The 22,521-nt window shown below is 41.6% G+C and overlaps 1 protein-coding gene across 2 annotated transcripts in view; it reads right to left on the minus strand.

Moving 5' to 3' along the window:
• PRKG1 (protein kinase cGMP-dependent 1) overlaps window positions 1-22,521 on the minus strand; it is a 531,163-nt gene that overhangs the window by 451,399 nt on the left and 57,243 nt on the right. For both annotated transcript variants that reach the window (XM_075109355.1, XM_075109356.1), the window contains exon 2: window positions 11,022-11,188. In XM_075109355.1, coding sequence (XP_074965456.1) covers window positions 11,022-11,188 — 167 coding nt within the window. The remainder of the gene's footprint in view (window positions 1-11,021; window positions 11,189-22,521) is intronic.

Consider the following 22,521-nt stretch of genomic DNA (forward strand, 5'->3'; position numbering starts at 1 on the left):
ATTGAGCAAAAAACAGCTGAAAACTTTAAACAGATGAGTGCAAAGAAGAAACTGCTGCCATAGTACATTTTCACAAAACTAACAGAAAATCCTGTGAAAGGCAGATTTTTCAGAAGCTAGTGATTTGTTGGTATGCTGTGCAGAAAATCCCACTTTGCCATAAATGCCTAATTGATTCTTTCCTACAGAGTCTCCGTATGGACACTGAGTAAATGCTCTCCAATCTCAAGAGCTATCTAACACCTGTGCAATGAGATGTTATTTTTTTATGTTTGCTTGGGAAGGCAGATCCAAACCCCTTGAGAAGAGGCTTGGAGACTCAGGTAGGGCCCAAAACACTCATAGTGAAAGGCAGAATATGTCTCAGAAGCAGAACCACCTCAATTGTGTTAGAAAAGCCCTGATTGCAATGAATGCAGCTATTATTACCTTCCCTAGGGTCCCTGGGAGATGCAGAAAGGTAGGAACATGTATCAGAGGATTTAGCCACATCATCAGGAATATATTTGGAAAGAGGACTGAAAACTCTCTAGACCTGCACTAAAAAGGGAGGAACTTCATGGTAGCCTGAAGGACCACCAATCTTGAGGATGTCTAGCAAGGATAGTGTTAGGGCATACATGACAAAACCCAATATGGAGCCAGGCAAATCCCTACCTGCATGGGCTCAGCTCCCTCTCTCCGACTATGCTCTCAGAACAGGTGACTGACCCAAAATGCCCTGGCAGACACAGAGTTCAGCTGGGGTCTCTGGGTTTAATTGACTGAACCGGAAACTGCATATTCACTCTTAGCCCCAGAGACTAAACAAATTTAAAACAGACTAAAGAGTTTACAAAGTTTGTTCCAGCCAGCATCTTTTCACTAAAGCTAGGGGAAAAGAAGAAAGAAGAAAAAAAAACCCACAAAACCAAAAACAACCCCCTCAATATGGTTTTCTTTGAGACGATGATCACCATCAGTGTTGGTGAATACCAACAAGGCCAGGAGAAGCACATACATTTGAACTTTGCAACGACAACAGTAGCAGGCCATAATAAAGTGAGGAACCTCTTGCAAGCGTATAGTAATATAAAGATAAACGCGGTGTAGGTCAAGAGCCACGATGCACCCTCCACTGAGGGGGCAGTATTACTGCCCCCATTTTGCTATTCTGGACTTGCACTGGGGAACAAAGTCATTTAGCCTACTTAAATCCAAAATGATTCTCTGATCTCCTTTCCTCTTTCATTTAGAACAATCAGTCCTACCAAATCCTTTCTCTGAGAAGGAGCTGACTCAGAAGACTCTAGGGCTAGAAGAGCAATTACATCCTATTAAATCAGATTCTTACGAGAGTAGTCCATAAAAAGAGATAAAAGAGGGCCAGAGGGAGGGTGACACAGAGACAGATTGGACACAGCATTTGTGGATGACTGCACATAGCATCAAAAGTCTGCAGTGATCACTGCCCAGCTAGGGGTGGGATGGGGGAATCACATAACTGCACAGTTAGGAATAAGCAAACAGGATAGAAAAGGACAAGACACTCCAGCACACCTTCAGAAGTGAGACCAAGGATAAGTGCATTGGCCGATGGGTTGATGATGAAATCTTACAGGGTCACAGAACTTGGGCAAAGGCTGTCATAATCCACAGGAGGCAGCAAGGTGTGTCTTGAGGAACACAGACAGTATCTATATGCCTGCTTTGGTCTTGATTCAACAGCAAAAATCCCCAGAGACTGAAGAGTTGCTTTGAGGATTTCACCCCATGTGAGACCAGACAGCTCTGCCACCTCTGATGGGAGGTCTTCTACAGCTTCTTACATTTCTCTCTGTAGTTCAAATGGCTATGGAGACTTTGTTTGTCTTCCCTTATCAACATCAAGTTTGACATTCTGTCAGATTCTGCAGTTTCTAGGAATACATTCCTTCCCAAGACATCTCTGACTCCCAGAAAAACATGTTCCCATGGGAAGTCACAATTAGATGCTTCATCGCTTTGGAGAAGCTACCAAAAACGAAGCAAGAAACAATGGCTCCTTTAAAAATAAAAGGCGAATCTCCATGACTGAAGACAAAAATAAAATTAAATTAAACAGAGGAAAAACAGCTAAAACAAGAGCTGGGAGAAGTGTAGGCTGCTTCTCAACACAGGTTCTTAAAAAGCTGCTTCTTTCCTTTTCATGCCTACAGAAGTAGGATCCCAAAGGGTATCAGTGGCGCTATTTTTCTTCACTCGGGTTCTCAAGTTGTGGTGCAGAGGTGTAACCCCAATATTAATTTGCAGAAGGATAGTCAGGGAGGATGTTACAGCACCCACTGCCCATACAAAATCATGAGCAACAAAATAGTTAATTCAAATATTTTGACCTTGCTTCCCCCCCCCCCCAGTTCACTGTATTATTTCTTCCATGCTTTATGGAAATAGGAACAAACATAAAAGGAGGATTCTTTACACCTATTAATGTAGTTTCTAAAATAAATTAGAACAACTGTTTATAACGGCATGACTGCTATTCACATGAGAGCCTAAAACTTGTACCTTGTCACCTGATTTATCTACAGCTCTGCTGATATATTTTCCTTTCATAATGCAGCCATCAAATCTGACATACTGCAGTTGACAGGTTCAGACAGAGAGGGAGCACAAGAGGAAACATTTGGTTTCAGATGTGGGATATCACATTTATCCTCATTAGTGTGAGGTAACACCCACATATAACTCAAACCTGTCAACACGGTGCAGATCTAGATGTATCTCTCTGAAGCAGACCCTTCCAGGTTTTCACATTTTTAAGTGCCTTCAGAAAATTTTAGAAATGTTATCCCCAAAGAAGGCTTTAAGTCAATAAATGCAAACCTGCAAAACCAGAACTTGGAAAATGTTTGGGTTTTTTCCTTAAAGAAAACTGGAGGTGGTGGGCTAATTTTAGAGGCAGAATACGATTAACCAGCAAGAACCTTTTTTGGGTCTGAAAGAAACTTCAATTTTAAGACAAACAATCTGTTGAACCACTCTTACAAGAAATATATTTCTGAGAATTTGATTTAATTCTCCAAATTGTTTTATTTGCAGAGCCAAGAGTGTCAGAATAGACTAGTTCAGCATCACTTGTCCCCCTTTTCACTACCTGTCTCATCAGTCTGGAGGAATACTGTTGCTGTAGGTGGTCAGAGCACATGTTTAATGCTTCCAGCATTTTCAGCCCCTAATGAATACTTGCTTATAGCACAGATAAGTTAATTTCCACCTTTGAAGCACAGCTATAAGGGAAATTTTTTGGTGTTGCTAGAGATTAAGGGCATTTCTTTACACAGTTCAGTTAATATGCAAAAGTTGTGGGGTTTTCCTGCTACTTAATGAACATAGAGGAATTAAGGGGTCTTCCCTGCCCCAAAACATTTCAGATCCTAATGAAATACTAGCTCCCACCTTGCTACTTCATATCAATCCTTCTTCTGTAGTTCATTAGGGCCACCCAAGACAAATGGGCACGTGTCATTTGCCTCAAGAGTTGATTATAACCAGCTTCCTTCCACAGGGCTTAAGGGAAAACTTTGGAGTGGAAGAGAAGTGCTCACCTTGTACAAAACACTACTCAGGAAACATGGGTTGCTACGACCACCCAAATCCAAGGGCTCTCCGCATCCTAATCGGGGTCTCTGTCCTGAGAATTCTTTCACAGGCATAGGACCTAGTTTGTGTAACTGTTTAATGATCACACAGATAGCTGATGACAGCACCGCTGCTAAGTAACAGACAAATATTTAAAATGCAAAGAACAGTCTGTAAATAGCAAAAACCCTGCCTGAGGTCAGGTAAAGTATAAAGCCATAAGGACAGCTCTTCTCATTGGGCTCCAGTTGTGATGCTACCTTCTCTCCCACCCTGGCACCTCTCTAAGAGTGCCTTTTATGGAGGCCTTCAGGTTGTCCCTCTCTGTGGGTAACTCCTATTAGGGTTTCCCTCTCCTCTGCAAGAAATACATTGGCATCAACCTTATGAATTTTGTTAACTGAACAAACGCATCCTTGACTACCTGCATTTAATACATAAGGCATTTCTATCAGACCCAGTTACCTCAGATGACTAAACTAAGCAAACAAGCAGGATGACACCAGAGAAATATAGTGTTTTAAGGACTGAGACATAACAGGGCCAGCAGTAGTCCTGAAGGTCTGAAAACAGGTAAGTTGGGGTCTCTTATTTTCCAAGAGGTGGAAATCTGGCCAGGAAGACAGAGACTACTACTAGAGTCAGCCCAGAAGCAAAAAAATAAAAGCAATGCAGACCTAAATTTGGGATTCTGCTTGCTGAGAAGTTTCAGTTTCAGCTCCTAACTGATAGGTTTGTTTTTTCACTGCAGACTCAGAGCTCAAGTTCAGCCCAAACCAGTACTTGCAAGGCTTCAGACCTGGTAGAAAGAGCGATCCTTGGGCTTTCATGCTATGACCCCGTCTGCCTCCATGCAGCAAGGCAGAAAGAGGGAGTCAGAAGGGCTCTCCAATAAGCACAACTCTCATTCTGTAGCTCATCACAGCTGTATCTCATGAAAGCCCAGGCAGGAGCCCACCAGAGAACCAGGCAAGTTTCCCCTTAAATCTTCCATATAGATCAACTTTTTTCCTTCATTTTTTCCTTCATTTTTTTCTTTTTTTTTCTTATTTTCATTTTATTTTTTCTTTTTTAAAGCAAAATCTTCACAGAAAACTTTTCAGATTCAAGAAATCCAGTGCCAGTCCAAAAAGTCCAGATGCATGGCCAGGAGGGGGGAGTCTACCAGAACTGGGGGAGCCTCCTATTTTAGAGGAGATAGAGCATATGACCAGTTACTGTGTTTAGAGGATGAGACTAACTGCACATCTCCCTTAGCCTCGCACAATTTAAAAGCCAACGAGCACCCTGAAAAGTGAGCTCCCAGATCAGCACACATTCAGGTCAGACGATGTTTAGACTGAGAGCTCCTCAGTCTGGTGGGCATTTCCCTCCTGTTGGGGCTGACTCTAATCCAGCGGAAGCATGACACATGCAAGGGGCACACTCCTACCTCTCAAATTCAACAGCTGCCTCTAGCCAGCATGCTGCAGACAGAGGTAACATCTTCCTTTTGAACACACTCTGATTTCCCTCTGATAGCACCTCACCATTTCTACTCCAAGAATATTTCTCTCAGTTGCCTCCTCTCCCCATCTAAATCACAATTTCCAGTTTCCTCCTATTTCCCTGCACTGTGTTTCACTTCTCCCTGCCCAGCTTTGCAGTTTGACACATAATAGGTTGAAAAATGAACTATATGAAAGATTTTCTTCTTGTGTTCTCAATAACCTCAGTCTTTTCTCAAACTTCACTGTATTAACTGACTTTTCATCTCTAGAGTCCAATCAGTTGGTATGAGTGCTGCTGCTCTGACAATAAAAAGAAATAGGAAATCTGATGCAAGACATGGAGTAATAGGACAAAGAATACGAAGTTTTTACTCAGTCATTACCTGCATGGGACAACATGACTGGAGGGGAAAAAGTCAAGCCTACTAGTGTGGGTAGGGTTGGGCAAATGCATGAATAAAAATGCCTGCATGTGTAAACCCAGTATTGGACAGCATGAAATTACATTTCTGCTAGAACCAAAGAGAACATGGAAAAGTGGAGTGAAGCCTTTTTCTGACTCTTTGCTGAGGTACAGTGCTACAGTCATTCCCACCAAAGGAATGTAGCAAACCTTGAATTACCTTCAGAAAGCATCATTAAGCCATAGTGAAGAAGAAAGAGTTTGGAGGTCAACAGCCATCATTACCAGCCTTTGATGATTCATGCTATGCATGATGGCATGAGGATTCATGCCATGCACAATCCAGAAGGTTCCTGCGGAGCATTGAGGACAATTTTTTGATGCAGGTGGTGGAGGAGCCAACAAGGCAATATGTGCTACTCGACCTTATCCTAACAAACAAGGAAGGGCTCGTTGAGGATGTGAGGGCTGGGGGTAGCCTTGCCTGTAGTGACCATGTGATGGTAGACTTCAGGATCCTGCATGGTAGAAGCAGGGCAACATGTCAGAATACAACCTTGGACTCCAAGAGGGCCAACTTTAGCCTCTTCAAAGACCCGCCTGGAGGAATCCCATAGGCTAGGGCTCTGGAAGGCAGGGGGGCCCAAGAGAGCTGGTCAGTATTCAAGGACCACTTCCTCCAAGCTCAAGATCAGTGTATCTCTAGAAGGAAGAAGTCAGGCAGAGGAGCCAGGAGATCCACATGGATGAGCAAAGACCTTCTAGAGAAATTCAAATGGAAGAGGGACGTTCACAGTATGTAGAAAAAGGGACTGGCCACTCAGGAGGAATATAAGAACACCATCAGGGGGTGCAGAGATGCAACAAAGAAGGCCAAAGCCTTTGTGAGAGTAAATCTGGGAAGGGATGTCAAGGATAACAAGAAGGGCTTCTTCAAATACATCAGCAGTATGAGGAAGACTGGGGATACAGTGGGCCCACTGCTGAACAAGGTGGGTGCCCTGGTGAGACAGGATGCAGAGAAGGCAGAGCTACTGAATGCCTTCTTTGCTCCAGTCTTCACTGCTAAGGCTGGCCCTCAGGCATCCCAGCCCCCAGAGGTGAGGAAGAAAATCTGGAGAAAAAAGGACTTCCCCTTGATCAAAGAGGATTGGGTTGGAAATAATTTAGGCAAACTGGATCCCTGCAAATTCATGGGACCCAACTGGATGCACCCATGAGCGCTGAAGGAGCTAGTGGATTTTATTGCCAAGCCACTCTCCATCATCTTTGAAAGGTCATGGAGGACAGGAGAGGTGCCCAAGGACTGGAGGGTAACCAATGTCACTCCAGTCTTCAAAAAGGGCAAGAAGGAGGACCTGGGGAACTATAGGGCAGTCAGCCTCACCTCTGTCCCTGGAAAGGGGATGGAGCAGTTCATCCTGGAGGTCATCTCCAGGCATGTAGAGGACAAGAAGGTTATCAGAAGTGGTCAATATGGATTCACCAAAGGAAGATCATGCTTGACCAACCTGACAGCCTTCTATGATGGTGTGACTGGCGGGGTCGACGGAGGGAGAGCAGTGGATGTTGTTTATCTTGACTTCAGTAAGGCATTCGACACTGTCTGCCAGAGCATCCTCACAGGCAAGCTAAGGAAGTGTGGGTTGGATGAGTGGAGAGTGAGGTGGACAGAGAACTGGCTGAACAGCAGAGCTCAGAGGGTTGTGATCAATGGAGCAGAGTCTAGATGGAGGCCTGTCACTAGTGGTGCTCCCCAGGGGTCTGTGCTGGGTCCAGTCCTGTTCAACATATTCATCAGTGACCTGGAGGAAGGGACAGAGCGTCCCCTCAGCAAGTTCACTGACAACACCAAGCTGGGAGGGGCGGCTGATACACCAGAAGCTGTGCTGCCATCCAGCGAGACCTGGACAGGCTGAAGAGCTGGGCCCAGGGGAACCTCAGGGAATTCAACAAGAGCCAGTGCCAGTCCTGCCCCTGGGGAGGAACAACCCCCTGCACCAGCACAGGCTGGGGGGTGAACTACTGGAAAGTGGCTCTGTTGAGAAGGACCTGGGAGTGCTGGGGGGCAGCGAGGTGACCCTGAGCCAGCACCGGGCCCTTGGGGCCAAGAAGGCCAACCATATCCTGGGCTGCATTATGGAGTGTGGACAGCAGATAAAGAGGAGTTATCCTCCCCCTCTACTCTGCCCTAGTGAGACCACATCTGGAGTACCGTGCCCAGTTTTGGGCCCCCCAGTTTAAGATGGATGTGGAACTGCTTCAGCAAGTCCAGCAGAGAGCTATGAAGGTGATCAGGGGCTGGAGCATCTCCCTTATGAGGAAAGGCTGAGAGACGTGGGTTTGTTCAGCCTGGAGAAGAGAAGGCTGAGGGGGGATCTCATCAATACCTGTAAATATGTAAAGGGCGGGTGTCAGGATGATGGGACTGGTCTCTTTTCAGTGGTGCCCAACGCCAGGCCAAGAGGCCACGGGCACAAGCTGGAACACGGGAAGTTCCACCTGAACACGAGGACAAACCCCTTCCCTGTGCGGGTGCCAGAGCAGCGGCACAGGCTGCCCAGAGAGGCTGTGGGGTCCCTTCCCTGGAGACATTCACCCCCCGCCTGGATGCGGTCCTGTGCCCCTGCTCTGGGGGTGCCTGCTCCAGCAGGGGTGGGACGGGGTGAGCTCCAGAGGGCCCTTCCAACCCCTACCATTCTGTGATTCACCAATATCAGCAAGCTTCATGTATATATGTATTTTAACATCCATTGTAAAGAACGAAAATACTCAAGGATCGTAATTACAAGGGTCTCATCATGACCAGTAGAGTCCTCATGTCTAGAGGGGAAAATTAAAACAGACACTACCACTGCTTCACTGTGATGAATGAGAACACAGAAAGTAACAGTGAAAATGATGGATGTTTTCAAATCCATCTTACTTAAATTATGATTTAAAATTAGTCTAAGGAAACACCACCAAGATATAACTCAGACTTCTGTAAGAGACTCTATCTAAACGCAGAATCATAAATTATAAACAAGCATAAGAGTATTGGTTATCAAATGGTCTACATGAGTAATTTTTATTCATATTAATCATGGCTATAAGTCCAAGTAAGAAAAGAAAGAGGAATTAATGGAAGAAATACTAGCAGCATTTATTTTTCTTTTGAGAAAAGAAAATAAAACCTCTCAGTAATAATCATAAAGATGGGTTTCTCCAGTAGAGTTTTGTACAGAACAAAGTTTATAGTTGGTGGGGGAGTGGTGTGTTACTAACTGAGGGGACACAGAATGATAAGCCAAAATGAGATAGTGAGCCTCCTTCATAACCATAATTCCACCCATTTGATAATGTTTTCTTCCATTTCCATTACTTCATCATCACTCATTGCATTATGTCCATAAACTCTTCATAATTCTGTTTGTAAAGCATTATGCATATTTACGGAGCTATCTAAATAGTCTTAAATCAAGTTACAAGACCAACCAAAGACTGGAGGAGAGCCAAGGCATGCCCTCATACATAGAGGGCTGCCAGAAGGGCAGGGATAAGCTAAAGTGCCTAAAAGACGCAAAAGTTCTCTCTGATGCATGTATGTTTTAGAAGACAAGATTCAAGAACTGAGGGATAGAGTTTGGACCAACAATCTGAAATATCTGATAAATTCAAGGAAATGACAGTAATAGTACACCATCATCAGACATATCAAATAAAGGGTTGTCCGAGTACCAAGCCGTGTTCCATCTTCCAAACCATGGTGGAAACAGTTCTGCCCATAAATTCCCCCAAAATCGTCTCCAAAGAATGTGAAGAGGCTGAGCAGGAGAAGAGTATATGCTGATTTTGACAATGTTCTGTTGTTATCGTTTTTTTCAAGGGAAAACATTGAACGCAGCATCCAAAGCCAGCCACGTAGCAAAAATACTGTGAGCGTGCCTCAGATGTGGTGGTGTTTTGGGAAGCAAGCACAGAGCTGTGCAATGAAAAACCTCCACACTTCACTATGAAAAAAAAATACTATTCAACTCTTATTTTAAAGCAGTTTTTTATTTAGCAGTAGAACAGATCCTACACCTCATCAAAGTAGTCTCTGTATTCAAATGGAGGGTAAAACCTAAATCTTTCTGGGTAATGCTGGGGGTGGAAACATATAATTTGCTTTGGCATCCGCCACTAACTACTTCATAATGCAAAATGCCATTTGAATGTGTAAAATGTAAAAATATTAAAAGCTGAAGGAATTAATTCTGTGCCTTGAGAAAGGACTTAACCTTAAAAGGACAGAATGTTAAAGCTGTTTTGGGAAACTAGTGAAGAGCATTTGTAACTATACAGCATTAAGAGTTTGGCAGGAAACCATGTTTAAAGGATGGCTTACTGCCTTGAAAATACTTTTGTTTAAGAATTCCAGAAATTAATTTGCACATGTACACATCCATGTAAACACACAAGTTACACATAACCTGTAGTTTTCCCATATTTGCTCAAAAGATAGGGGCAAATGAGGAATCTCCCTTCTCCTTAGGTGTTATCTGGTCAAAATGCTTGCAAGTCTACTAGATGGCTCTGGTAAGGAGCAAGAAGAATTTTGTAAGCATCTATCCGTTTGCATTGTACCAAATCAAACTGAGAATTCACTTGTTGCATTGACCAAATTAAAACAGTAACATTTGCCTCAGAGCTCGTTATCAGTCACTCTCAGAAGAGGGGTGTTGTAGTAGATGGACACGAGCTTTGATCAAGATTAGTAACTCCTATGGATGAACATGGACTTCTTTTAAAAAAACCCCACATATATAAGATACACCCAATTTGACATGTGAAGGCTAGAGAGCTTGGAAAGAATAAGATACAAAATGCAAATAACTGACATTTTGGAGAAGCAGAGCACTGGCAACACCTATCCTGCTAAAAGATTTTCTGAAAACTGACAGCTCCCAAGAACAACAGAATAGCTGCAGCTCTCATGTTCCACCAAGAAAACAAAACCCTGCCACAACACATTCTTCGACAAATCAGATGTGCTAAACTGCAGATGCGACGCTTATTTTGTGTACTGGGCAGAAAAATACCATTTTCTATTATACAATGCATTGCTTCTGCAGAGAGCCCCATGTGCTTTATCAGCGTTTACAAGCTTGTCCTCACCATGCCCTATAAGATAGGGAGCCATGCCCATATTCTCCTTGTTTTACAGTCATTTCCCATTTCCATAACACCATTCTTTCTGTTAAGTCCCTAATTTATATAAGCAAACCATTGGTATTGCCTCAAATCCAAAGAACTATATTTAGTGGAGGTTTACTCCAACAGATCACAGTGCAAGGTTAACAGCTTTCACCCTCTTTTTGTATAGGGAGGCACATAAGCCTAGTCAGAAATTTTCCAGGCCAAAGCAGTCCACACAATTTTCCAACAACCATATTTAGACAATGTCTTTAACCTCTTTCTTTGAAATTATTTTTCCCATGAAATAAAGTTTTTGTCTCTGTATGTGTTGAAAAAAAGGAAATAAATATTAGCTTTTTAAACTGTACCTTCCATGACATACACCAGGGAGCCCACATCTCCTTCCTTGATGATGCAGCTGTCTTTGCCATACTCCACAGGATACATACAATCCACAATCTCCTGGATCTGAGACAGTTCCAGATTCTTCATGAAGTCATTGTCAAGGATTGCTTCCTTTATTAGCTCCTTGGACCTGCAGTAAAAAAAGACAAAATTTAGCACATGTCCATCAGCCGAGCTCATTAATAGCATGAGAACTTTAGCAGAACTGCAAGGTGCCCCAATGAGTATTTCCTTGGAAAAAAATGTCTATATTTTCACTAAAAATCTGAACAAGTCCATTTGGAGTGAAGTAGAAAAAATTACAGAGATGTTAACTTGTAATTATTTTTTGTAAATAAGTTTTAGATACATCAAGTATTGAAATGAAAATAGATTTCATGTGGTTGCAATATCCTCTTTTAGCTACAAGTTTCACATCTATAATAACACCAAAGAATAACACAGTTACTCAAAATATCTTCCGTATACAAAACTGAAAGGAAATACAAACAGGAGTTAAAGGATTTACGACTTAGTTTATTATATTTTCTATTAAATTATACAAACTGGAACACACATACTGCACTGATCCTTTGAGTACTAATCAAATACCAAAGGTCATTATATTCACTAAAGGAGGCACCACTGTTACAGGAATAACACCACCTTTAATTTGTTTTTTTGATGACTAAATGGAAAATTCCACAATTGTATTAGTGTGCGTAAAATTACATGTGCGGTTTTGGTTTGGCATGCAATCGGGCCAGAAGTCTGGAGTTCTTAGTAGCTGCTCTGCAAGGCTGGATAAGGAAGGAGTTGTTTCTGAAGATACTGATTTCAGAACTCAAAGTTCATGCATTCTCTAGGAGACTACCCAAGCGGGTATGTAATACAGCCCGCTATCTCTGGAAGCGTCTCAGCCAGTGTCATGTTACAACAGAAAACATGCAACAAAACCACTGATGTGTTTTTCCTGATTTTCCTGAGATTCTTTCAATTTCTACAACTAAACTGCTCACTACACGGTGAGTCACGCTCAGGTGAACCCTCCAATCTTCCCTTCAGACTATCAAGTTCAACTTCATCCATCTGCTAATGCAGCGTAACCACTGTGTTATGACATTTTGCAAAAAACTCCTAAAGCGACTTGTGCAAATGAACAACTGAGAATGATAAATCTAGATCTAGACCAAACTGAAGCCCCTAAAGCACCTACAGCCTGGACACCAGGTCCTCGGCCCTTCATTTCACTCTCTGCAGCTCCACTTCTGTAGGCTAATGTGAACACAGCCCAGGCAGATGACAGCTACCTGCAGACCTTACGCATGCAAAAGAGTTTTATCTTTTTGAAATATGAATATGAAACAAGGTTTTCAAAGAAAGATACATTAATGGATCATGTCTTCTTGAAAAAGAGCCAAATTGGGACTTCAGAAGACCAAAACCAGCCAGCCTTGCAGATATTATACCTATGCTATAGTCCTTTTAAAATATACCTCAAGGTTATATGCAGCACAGATTCAATTCACTAACATTTAAGGTGCTTTTTATGCTTTTGACAGTTTTGAGGTTATTTCAACAAAACGTGCTACTTTACATCAGAGTCCATCACTACCGACGCAGCTGAAGCGCAGGATGGGAAGCAGACCAGGCTTTTCAAGCATTGTCTGCAAGACAACCCAGACTCAGACTGCTACCCGTTTGCTCTTGAGAAATTTTATTTGACTTCACATACTGTCCCTCCAATTCCTTCTGCATGCAAATAAAAACCACCAGAAAACCTACACTTGTGTTGCTTCTTGCTTTCTGTAATACACGAAGCTGGTAATTTGTAAGGTTGACCAGACGACAGATAACCTGCTTTCCTCATTCCCTACTCCTGTGCTAGAGTGAGACCACACTTTCGATGCTATGCCATGCCTCAGGACTGCTCTTTTGGTCTTAGCCACCCCCACAGGTCCCCCAAATCCTCCTAACAAAGGCAGTAATTATTAACATCACTCAAACTGCCTGCCAAAGAACACATAATAAAAGCTTTTGTATTAGTCATATGAACTAGTATTACAATTTCAGCCATTTATTTCATTCCAAGGCTCAAAATGAGGCTTTCTCTTTGATAAAATAAAGTCAGCCTTTCAAGTGGAGTAAGAGTATCCACAAGAGACTAGAGGGAATTCAGACATGGCTCTAGTCAGACCTTCCTAGTTAATTTAGAGGCCCCCAGAAAAACCCAATGTTTTTCTCGTCAGAGTCGAGCACAGAGAACGATTTGAAAAGCATCCGGGAAACTTGGTCTAAACGACCGCCAAGGAGCAGCACAGGGGCTAGGAAAATCCATCAGAAGTCTATTTTGGGGAGAAGCAGCAGAACATATACAACATGAACAAACTTAGGGAATTTATGAGCTTAATAGTATTATATACAATCTAAGAGGACATCTGAACCAACTGATTCACAGCTTCTGCCCTTCAACATAGAAATATCAGAGAAATTGTACCTCAGATGCCCACCAAGTAACGCAACAATACAAAATACATCTGTTAAGATGAAAAACACGCCGGCCAGGACATCAATAACGCATTTTCATCTCTGCCACATCTAAGCGCCTTAAAATTAAACATCTCCACAGGATGGTCTGGATAATAACTCAGTCACACATTTCAATGTAACCAAAATAGATATTATTATTTAAGGATAATTAGTTAAATGAGACTTCAAATACAAAGAGCTTCAAACACAGAAAGCACCTCCAGCTGCCCATAAACAGTGCTGGCTGTAGGAACAAGCACCTTGCAATCCAAACTGCATATTTATGAGTGTATTTGCATCAGACTAAATCACACTTTGTAGTCAGCAAGCTTTTCGTCAGAAAATAGTCCATCCATCTTTAAAAAGAAAATAAAAATATCTTAGTTTGACATATTGGAAAATTAGTTGATACTAAAAATACATTGTCATAGCTACAATAAGAGTTACTCTATTGTTCCCTGCAAGAAAATATTCGTCACTGTAATAATTCAAAAAAATTATTCATGCAATGTAGATTACCATTCCCACATACTTGCACATGCCAGGCCTTCAGGAATTTCTACATTATTTTATTATGCAGTTTTCTTTCAGTATAATTCACAGGTGCAATTTCAGGTAAATAGATGGTTTCTTCTTTTATCGGTATTTTCATATGAAATGAAACTCAAAGCATATAAATGAACTCATAGTTCACAATTATTCCATAACAAATGCTTTCCTAAACCATACCATTCTTTAATCATCATCATCAGTATTTTAAAACAGCATCTATCCCAGGCATATGAATACACAAATCTACCTAGTAATATAAAAAAGATATTTAAAATGGGCAAAAACACACTCCTGCTATTGCAAGTACATGGTTTAAACAAGATACAGCTGTTTCATTGCCTCTTATTTTCAAATACTATTTATTCTGTATTTTCTGATTCAAGTTTCTAATAGAAACAATCTGCAAACAAAATCAACTACAATGTTTGTAAGGGAACAAGACTATTTCCAGCTGACCCTGTTTTAAGAAGGGGACATTTTCATGAGTATTTACTTAGCACTGAATTGAATGGCTCCTAATGCAGAGGGTCCTTCAGAGTAGAAAGTAGTTGTCATTTTTACTCTCCGGTGGTAGGAACCTGGCAATAAGCCGTCACTATTTTTCTGAAAGATCAATGATCAAATGCGATGGAGGCTTGACAAACAGGTTTTAAATAAAAATAAATAAAGGCACAATCCTCTGTGATGCACCCTTTCCCAAATCATTTTAAGTCCATCACAGTAATTAATAAGGCAACAGTAGGAACAAGCTAATTGCATTCTAATTTGCAGAAATAATGCAAAAAACACCTTAAGAAGTTTGCTAAAAATACACTTAAACCATAAAAACCTGTATGCTTGGTTGCAAACGCTTCTCAGAACAAAGCATATAAACATGCATTAATTCACCCACTTCCTAATCCTGCACTGGGGGCTGCTCCAGTCCTCCAGCCAGATAAGAGCCAGCCACCAACTCCCTCAACAAACCAGCATGACAGCTTAGGAGCAGCAAAATGCCTGGAAAAAAAATTCAGACATGTTTCTGTCTCAGCAGACAGGGGCTCTGCACAGAAATCATGTGTTGCTGCGCTGGAAAAGGCTTGTAGTAAAGGTTTGCCTTATTGCAGTGGCCATAAAATCCAGAATTTGTCCAAGTATTTTGCTCAAAACCCTGCTGCTAACATCCGCTGGCTACTCATCAACCATGAAGGCAGAAGATGAAAATTTTGGGTTGTAGCAGATGTGAAAAAACGACGAGATGTTATTCAGCTCTAGATAAGAAGCAAAGGTAATGCTACAGTGGTTTGCAATGTACATGGTAAAATACCAAACCCTGTATTACAGCCTGTTGTTATCCTGACAGTAATTTACATTTTTCAAAGAGCAGAATGAACACTCATCTCACGCCCTTCACTCACAGCAAAAAAACCCACATTGTCCATGTTAGGTAAGTACCTTCCGGCACGTACTGTGAGAATTACAACAAAAAGTTAATCTTTGTCCAAAAAGGTCTTAATTCATGAGCAGAAAAGCCACTTGTGGAATTTAAGGAAGGGAAGAATTTAAGCACAGATGGAAAGACTACTGCCATATACACCTAGGGATGCCTACAGAAATGCAAAGCCCTCCTTGACACATACCGTGCTGGTACAGCACCAGTGTGCAACAGTGGTTGCAGGAACCTGAGGTTCAAAGGGAGCTGCGGAACCTCAACAGGCATCATTCTCCAGGTAATCTAGTGCTGGCAAGAGTTGATTAAACAGGGTGGATCAAGAAGAATAAAAGAAATTAAAAGTTTACTTTAGACAACACTGACACCGAGCAGTTGGAAGCAGATCTGAATTTTATGGTGTTCACAAGTACACCACCACAGCTATGTACCAAAATCATCTTAAACTATCAGGCTGGAGCAAAGCAAGATTTAAAAAAAAAATAAATAAAAAACAAGGTACTAGGGAGACAGGCTGGGATATGTCTCAAAAAAGGGAAGGAAAAAGTTCATTTTGTATTAATAGTCAAGAAGAAGAAAAAAAATACACAAGGCCTTTTCTTTAGCTGCTGTTCTCTCCAAACTTTAAATAAAACTTTTCAATATGAATTTTTATGCCAATACTTATGGCAGGGGAAGGAGTATTTTTTCTAGAGCCTCCCCCATCAAGAGTCTGCCAACTACTACTAATGACCTAAAGCCCCATATTTAGGAGGGAAACATCTACATCTACAGGAATTTGACTAAGCAGAGGGACAGCATTCACTGCCAGGGCTGAAGTTTAAAGCAGTTAAAGTGCAGCTCCCTGGGAGATGAGAACTCCTTCCTTACTCATATGATAAACCTTGCTCAAAGCTACCTTAACCAGTAGCATCTTTATTGTGCTGTTTTGTGCTGTAAAAATCCAAATTAAATATACATGTGCATCCTTTACATCCAACTAACCCTATCAAGCGTATTTGTAGAAATTCAAGCCCAAGCACTCCTTTTTTGGGAGCTTCCATATCTGTATCCCTCCACAAGCAATTAAGCTGATTCAAGTAGATAAGAAACACGGAAAAAAAATCTGTGGCCTCTGATCCAGAGTATGATGAGCAATACAAAAGTCCAGACAATCTCTACAACAAATCTCTGTTTAAAATCCACACTGTGAAATGTTTAAAAGTGTTTACTTCTACAAAATGTGGCTATGGGAAAAAAATACTTCTTTAAAAAGAGAAAACATGGCCAAGTATTATGCCTGCTCCAGATTTCCAGATACTATTCAGCAGGATACGAATACACTGCAAAAAAAGTGTTAAATAGTTTGGTTTTTTTAAAGTTGTGCCTAGACATACCTCCATTTCATAAGGGGGCATCCATTCCAAGTAACACAAAAAGCAAAGACTGCAGGTTTCTAGCAGGTTTGAGGAAGCTCTCTGCTCAAAGCCCACATTTACAGAGCTTTTAACTATGTTTTTAAGCCCTTATGGACTTAAAAGAGTACGTAAGACTAGAACATATACTCATATGCTGCTCTGGAATAGGACCTCACCATTTCAGTTCCCAGTCTAGTTAACACCAAAACACCGGAGTTACCAATTATGAATATTTTTTTCTCTTTAACCAACAAAACTAAAGAAAACCTCTGAGAGAAGGATGTATGTTTAATCACTGAGGACAGCAACATAAAAAATGGCCAAGATGAGTAATTCAGATATGACGTTTTTAAAGTTCTCATAGCATAGAAAAGCTCCTACCTTCTAAAAAGTAGTAAATATATAGATACAGAAGCCTTACTAAACAGTTGCTATTGCTTACTATAAAAGTATTCAATCCACCAAGTGGCCCACAGATCCTACATTATTTATCTGCGTACTTTATCTTTTTGGCTCTGTTTATGAATAATGTGGCCTGGCCAAACACACAGAGGTTCAAAAATAACAGCCAAAAATCATAAAACCTTCAGTGATACCAAAATGACTGTCAACAAGAGACAACTGTTGAAATCTCTTCCTTGCACTCATCCCTTCTCAACAGGCTGTGTTACATATTTTAGTTGTGTCTTAGGTTCCCACGTACGAAATAGAGGCAGAAAGCAGAACTTGCCAAGATGATTATTTGATCCCTCAACCACCAACCTGGAGTCCATAGCCCTCAGGAAAGTTAGTTTTGTAACCAAAGTGTTTATGATGTTAGAAAAATGTTTTGTGCCAGGTCAGTCATGGGAAGGTGGAGGGTCCTCCCCAACTGCCCCATGAGGCTCTGCATTAAAGGCAGCAGAGAACATCCACTGCCTAGGGCAGTACATACTTTTTGCACGATGGTAATGCAATAGGAACTGTGGCTTTCTGGATAAGGTCTTTAAATATTAAAGTCTGTAAATGAACAAATGGATTGTCTTTTACAACTTACTGCTGGGAGCAGAACAGTACAGAAAAGTCCAGACCTTTCAGTAAAATCTGGGTCTCGTTTGGACTGTAATGCCATTAATAGTTGATAACTCTACATTAGCTGTTTGGTTTGGCTATGGATAAAGAGCACTTTGAACGTTTCTTGAAGGGAATTTTAAATATAACTCCAAAGAGGTATTCTTGTCTCATTAACTGGAAATAAGAGTAGGATTCAAGTCTGGGACTGAGTAACATGAAGGCTTTCAAATATACTTGTGGATTTTCTTTACCATGCTTGCCTTTCCCACAACATACAACCCACAGCTTGTCTTCAAGTTGCAAGAGGAAATCTCTGAGCAGGATCTTAAGCATCTTCAGCCAAGACTGTTATTGGGTAGTTGGATGGAAGAATATGTTCTTCAGAGAGGTACACTAAAATTTTTTAAACTGACACCTTGAAGAGATAAGTGACAGGGAAAGTAATTGTGCCCTGATCTAAACCTGTGAAAAACGAAAATAACACACCCGCCCTTTTCATTTTTCTTGTACTTAAATACAACTTACAGTTGCAGAATCAAGTTGCTCTGTAGAGAAAGTGTCGATCAGACAGCTCCACTTAGGATTTCTAAATATATCAGTAAAACATTCAGTTCATTTACACTGCTGTTCATTATATCATATTTTGGCATTCGACATTTAAAAGCAAAATGATTTAAGAACAAAATTATAAAATCTCCTTTCACCTACGCTGGAAATTGTTAGTACAAAAATACTGTAGGCAAGAGTTGGTTAACTTTTGCATTTTAACATGTCTCACCCCACAGATCTTAATTTACCACCCTTTTCTAGGCTAGTATTTTGCGTCCTACAAAAACCCAGGTTTAGATACTGGAAATGTTGGCATGCTCAGTAAAAAAAAAAAGTCAGCTCTTGCCAACACAATTTGCCTACTTCTGAAATATCTGACGCCTCCAAGGAGCTCCCACATGAGCTTCATTTTAAGAAACCACTACCAATACCTCCACACAGGATTGAGAGGCTATTTAATTACCTGAAGCAAACAGTATAAGTTTTGGGCAGCTAATTATAGGTGAAAACACACAGCAAAGTCATGGTGAAGGAGGAGTGGGGCATCTCTCAGAGACACCTGGCCAAAAACAAGTGGTCTTTTGAAGGATGTTATCCCAATGCATCTCACAGTTGTGGTGCTCACATCCAGAGCAACTGAGCTGGAGACTTTTTGCACCAACAAAAATAGCAGAGAAAACATATGCACCCATATGTTGCACCACCAAGGGATCCAGAAACAATCCAACCTCCTCCAGGACGAGTTCCATTTGCAAGACTGAGTCGCAGAGATCCAGACAACACATCTTAAAGGTCACAACAATGCATCTTGAAAAGAACCACCTACTTTAAAGGCAAGAGTTTCTCCATCAATCAAACAATTATCCATGAAAGCTTCCACTCTTGGCAGCTCCACGCAATGAACTGACTGGAGGCAGGTATGACGATTCTAGCTAAATGGCAACTAAAACAGTTCCCCTGAGTTTATTAGCATATTTTGAGGTCTGTGTGGCTTCACCGTGATAAATGAACATGTGGACAGAACTGCATTCAGATGCCCTGGAGAAGACAGCTACTGATAGCCGTTACAGAGATGGCCTTCACCCTGGTGGAATAAGCAGGAAATCTGCCAAGTGGATGGTAACTTAATTTAAATAGAAGCAGAAATTCAATTAGAGATCCTCTGAGCAGAGACAGCTCATTCTCATCTCTTGGGTTAGAGGCTACTAACACATCGCAAATTTTCCTAAATGTGCTGTTGTGCAGGTGAAATGAATGTGCTCTGCAAAAGCACTTTGCTCCTCCTTGGCATAAAAACATCAAAAGTGAACATTGTCACGACAGCGTAAATATATAGCTTCTTCCAGCGTAAGTTTAGGATAAGGTTTCATAGAAAATGTGATGTATAGGGGAAAAAAGTGACAGAGATTTAACGTCACTTACTCTGATTCACCTAACACTTCTGATGGATGTTACTGTCACTAGGAAAGTTGCTTCAGCTCTTTTGCTTTTCTGCTGCCTGGAGAAGTCCCCAGCTTAAACGCCACAGGTGCATGTCAGCAGAATGCAGACAAGTGCTTGGAGCCTTAGTCTTTCAATAAATATTCTTAGGGATTTTAGGGAGAAATACTTCTTCCTCCTTTACAAGTCAGTAAAAGGACTGATATTAGCAGCCATGCTTTGAGACATAATTATTTGAAAGATGTATGATATTATCTAAATAACATACACCTGCCCCCTGTGAAGAGCCGAAGAGCAGCACATTGGGATTTAAAGGCAAGCACTGCCAATGTACCTGCTTACAGAAGGGTCACTTTGAGTTACAGCAATCCTGAGTGGAGTTGCGGGAGCGCCATCATGCAGGCTCTGTCTAATCTGCCAATAAACCAGATCACAGCCAGGCAAGCACCTTTTGGCAGACAGTATGAACTCTAAGCAACCATACAACTTGATAATGTTTAAACAGAGAAAGAACATCAGCAGGAAGCTCATAAGGTACCTGTAGAAAAGCTGGGAGGGCTGGGACTCATAGCAGGGCAGTACCACTGACAGTTTCTTTCCATTCAAAGTCAGACTGGGGAAAGACTGGCACATTCAAAATATCATCTTCTTATTCTTATTTCCCCTGCGTCAGTATTGACCGTCGCTATCCCACTGAGTTTTGAAGAATATCACAACAGCAACTGCCTCATACAGATGCTTTTTTGTTCAGACATGCTCTTCCTAATCTTGTTTTAGGAAGTCTACTAAGAATCCCAGGCTTGATGCTGCCTTTGACTGTAATCAAAAAAAGGTGGTAAAGAAACACTGAAGCAGAAGGACGCAGATTATGTCCTCACAGAGGGGCGCTGCAGGTGGAACCACAGTCCGACGGCCACAGCAAGGATGCTCAGGTACAAAGCAGGCATGAAAGCAGCATGAGGCAACCACCACCAGAGAAGCAGACTTCTCACAAAACAGCCAATATGACCCCAAGCTTGGAAAGTTGTAGCCTCAGGGCAAAGTGTTCATACAGTGTCAGGCTACCTAACAAAGAACAATCTACAGAAGGCAAGAGGAGATGTGTTGGAGATTCAGAGAAATTTCCCTGATTCCCATGAACTATGGGAGACAAACTCTAGAGGTACCTACAACCTATTCCACCTCATCCAGCCAATTATAAACACAAGTCAGAAAGAACTTAATTGTTTTGAAGAATAATAGTGATAAATGTGACATTAGAAGAAGAGCACCAGATTCAGATGGAAGGCAAGAAAAAGTTGAAGAGCTTTTAAAGACTTAGGAAATAGCCCTTCTTTGAACAAAATAACTGTCCTCCAGAGGAGCTGAAAGTTTCCAGGAATTTCAGCCTGAAAGGATAATGAAGGGGAAACATCATATTTCTTGCAAATGGGAGGATATTTTTGCACAAGCAGCATAAAAGTAACCTCACATTTTATGGCATCGCTCGTCTTCAGGGACCACTGACAGGAATGGACATACAAAGGTAAAAGAAGGGTGCAGCAACACAAACGCATCCTGCCCAGGTAAAGCTCACCGGGAAAATGATACTGCTGAGCAAGTTTTGCAGATGACTAAGGCAGCCTGTCCCTATGAGCAGGTGTAACCTACCGATGTTACAGCCTAGCAGGCCATAATCTCAGCATGGGAGATGTTGCGCTATTTCCAGGGGAAAACTCTGCTCTTTACACACAGGACCATTTCAATGAGAAACAAGAGCACTGCTTGTTTCTTGAGGATAGACAGCAACATGTATTGAGCAGATTGCTATTCTACCGCCTTCAGCAAGCCAAGAAAACCATTCCTTTAATAAGACAGGAATACCCAAGATCCACTCTGAGATGTGAGTGAAGGGAAGCATACGTATTTGCCATCGCAGGACAGGTGCTGTAGACAGTGAACAAGGCTTCCTTCTCAGAGACAGAGTGCATGAAAGGTACCTGCAGCTTGTCACTCTCACATCAGGGGATGGGGGAATTCCCTTTCAACCACAACAAATGCAAAGACTACAGGTGCACCCAGGTGCCTGTTACACAAGCATAAGAGGAAAGGAGACAGACATATACCGATTTGCCAGTAGGTAAACCCATGAAAGCACACAGCAATGAGCATTTGAAAGCACAAGGAATCACACATTAGAAAAAAGATCAAGATTACTCGAATCCCACTGAGAGGAACACAAGACCTCTTCAAAAGCTTTAGGAAGCATTGTATCTTTGATCTGCAAGCCTCTGGGATGGCCACCTTACACAACCTCATGTCGTAGGGCCTGGAAAACCAACACACCATAACAAATAATGCCCTGAATCTAGGAGTTGTTGCATCAGGTGAAATCCTAATAAAGACACCACTTGGCTGTCACTATCCCACACTCCATCGCTGCAAAAGCACCAACAACTACTCAGTCATATACATTTCTCCCAAAGTATTTTTAATGGGTGACATGTGGCAGATCAAACTGTTTGCGGTTTACCAATTTAAGAGCACCTAGTACAA

This window comes from Phalacrocorax aristotelis, chromosome 14, assembly GCF_949628215.1.
Source record: "Phalacrocorax aristotelis chromosome 14, bGulAri2.1, whole genome shotgun sequence".
NCBI classification, from domain to species: domain Eukaryota; kingdom Metazoa; phylum Chordata; class Aves; order Suliformes; family Phalacrocoracidae; genus Phalacrocorax; species Phalacrocorax aristotelis.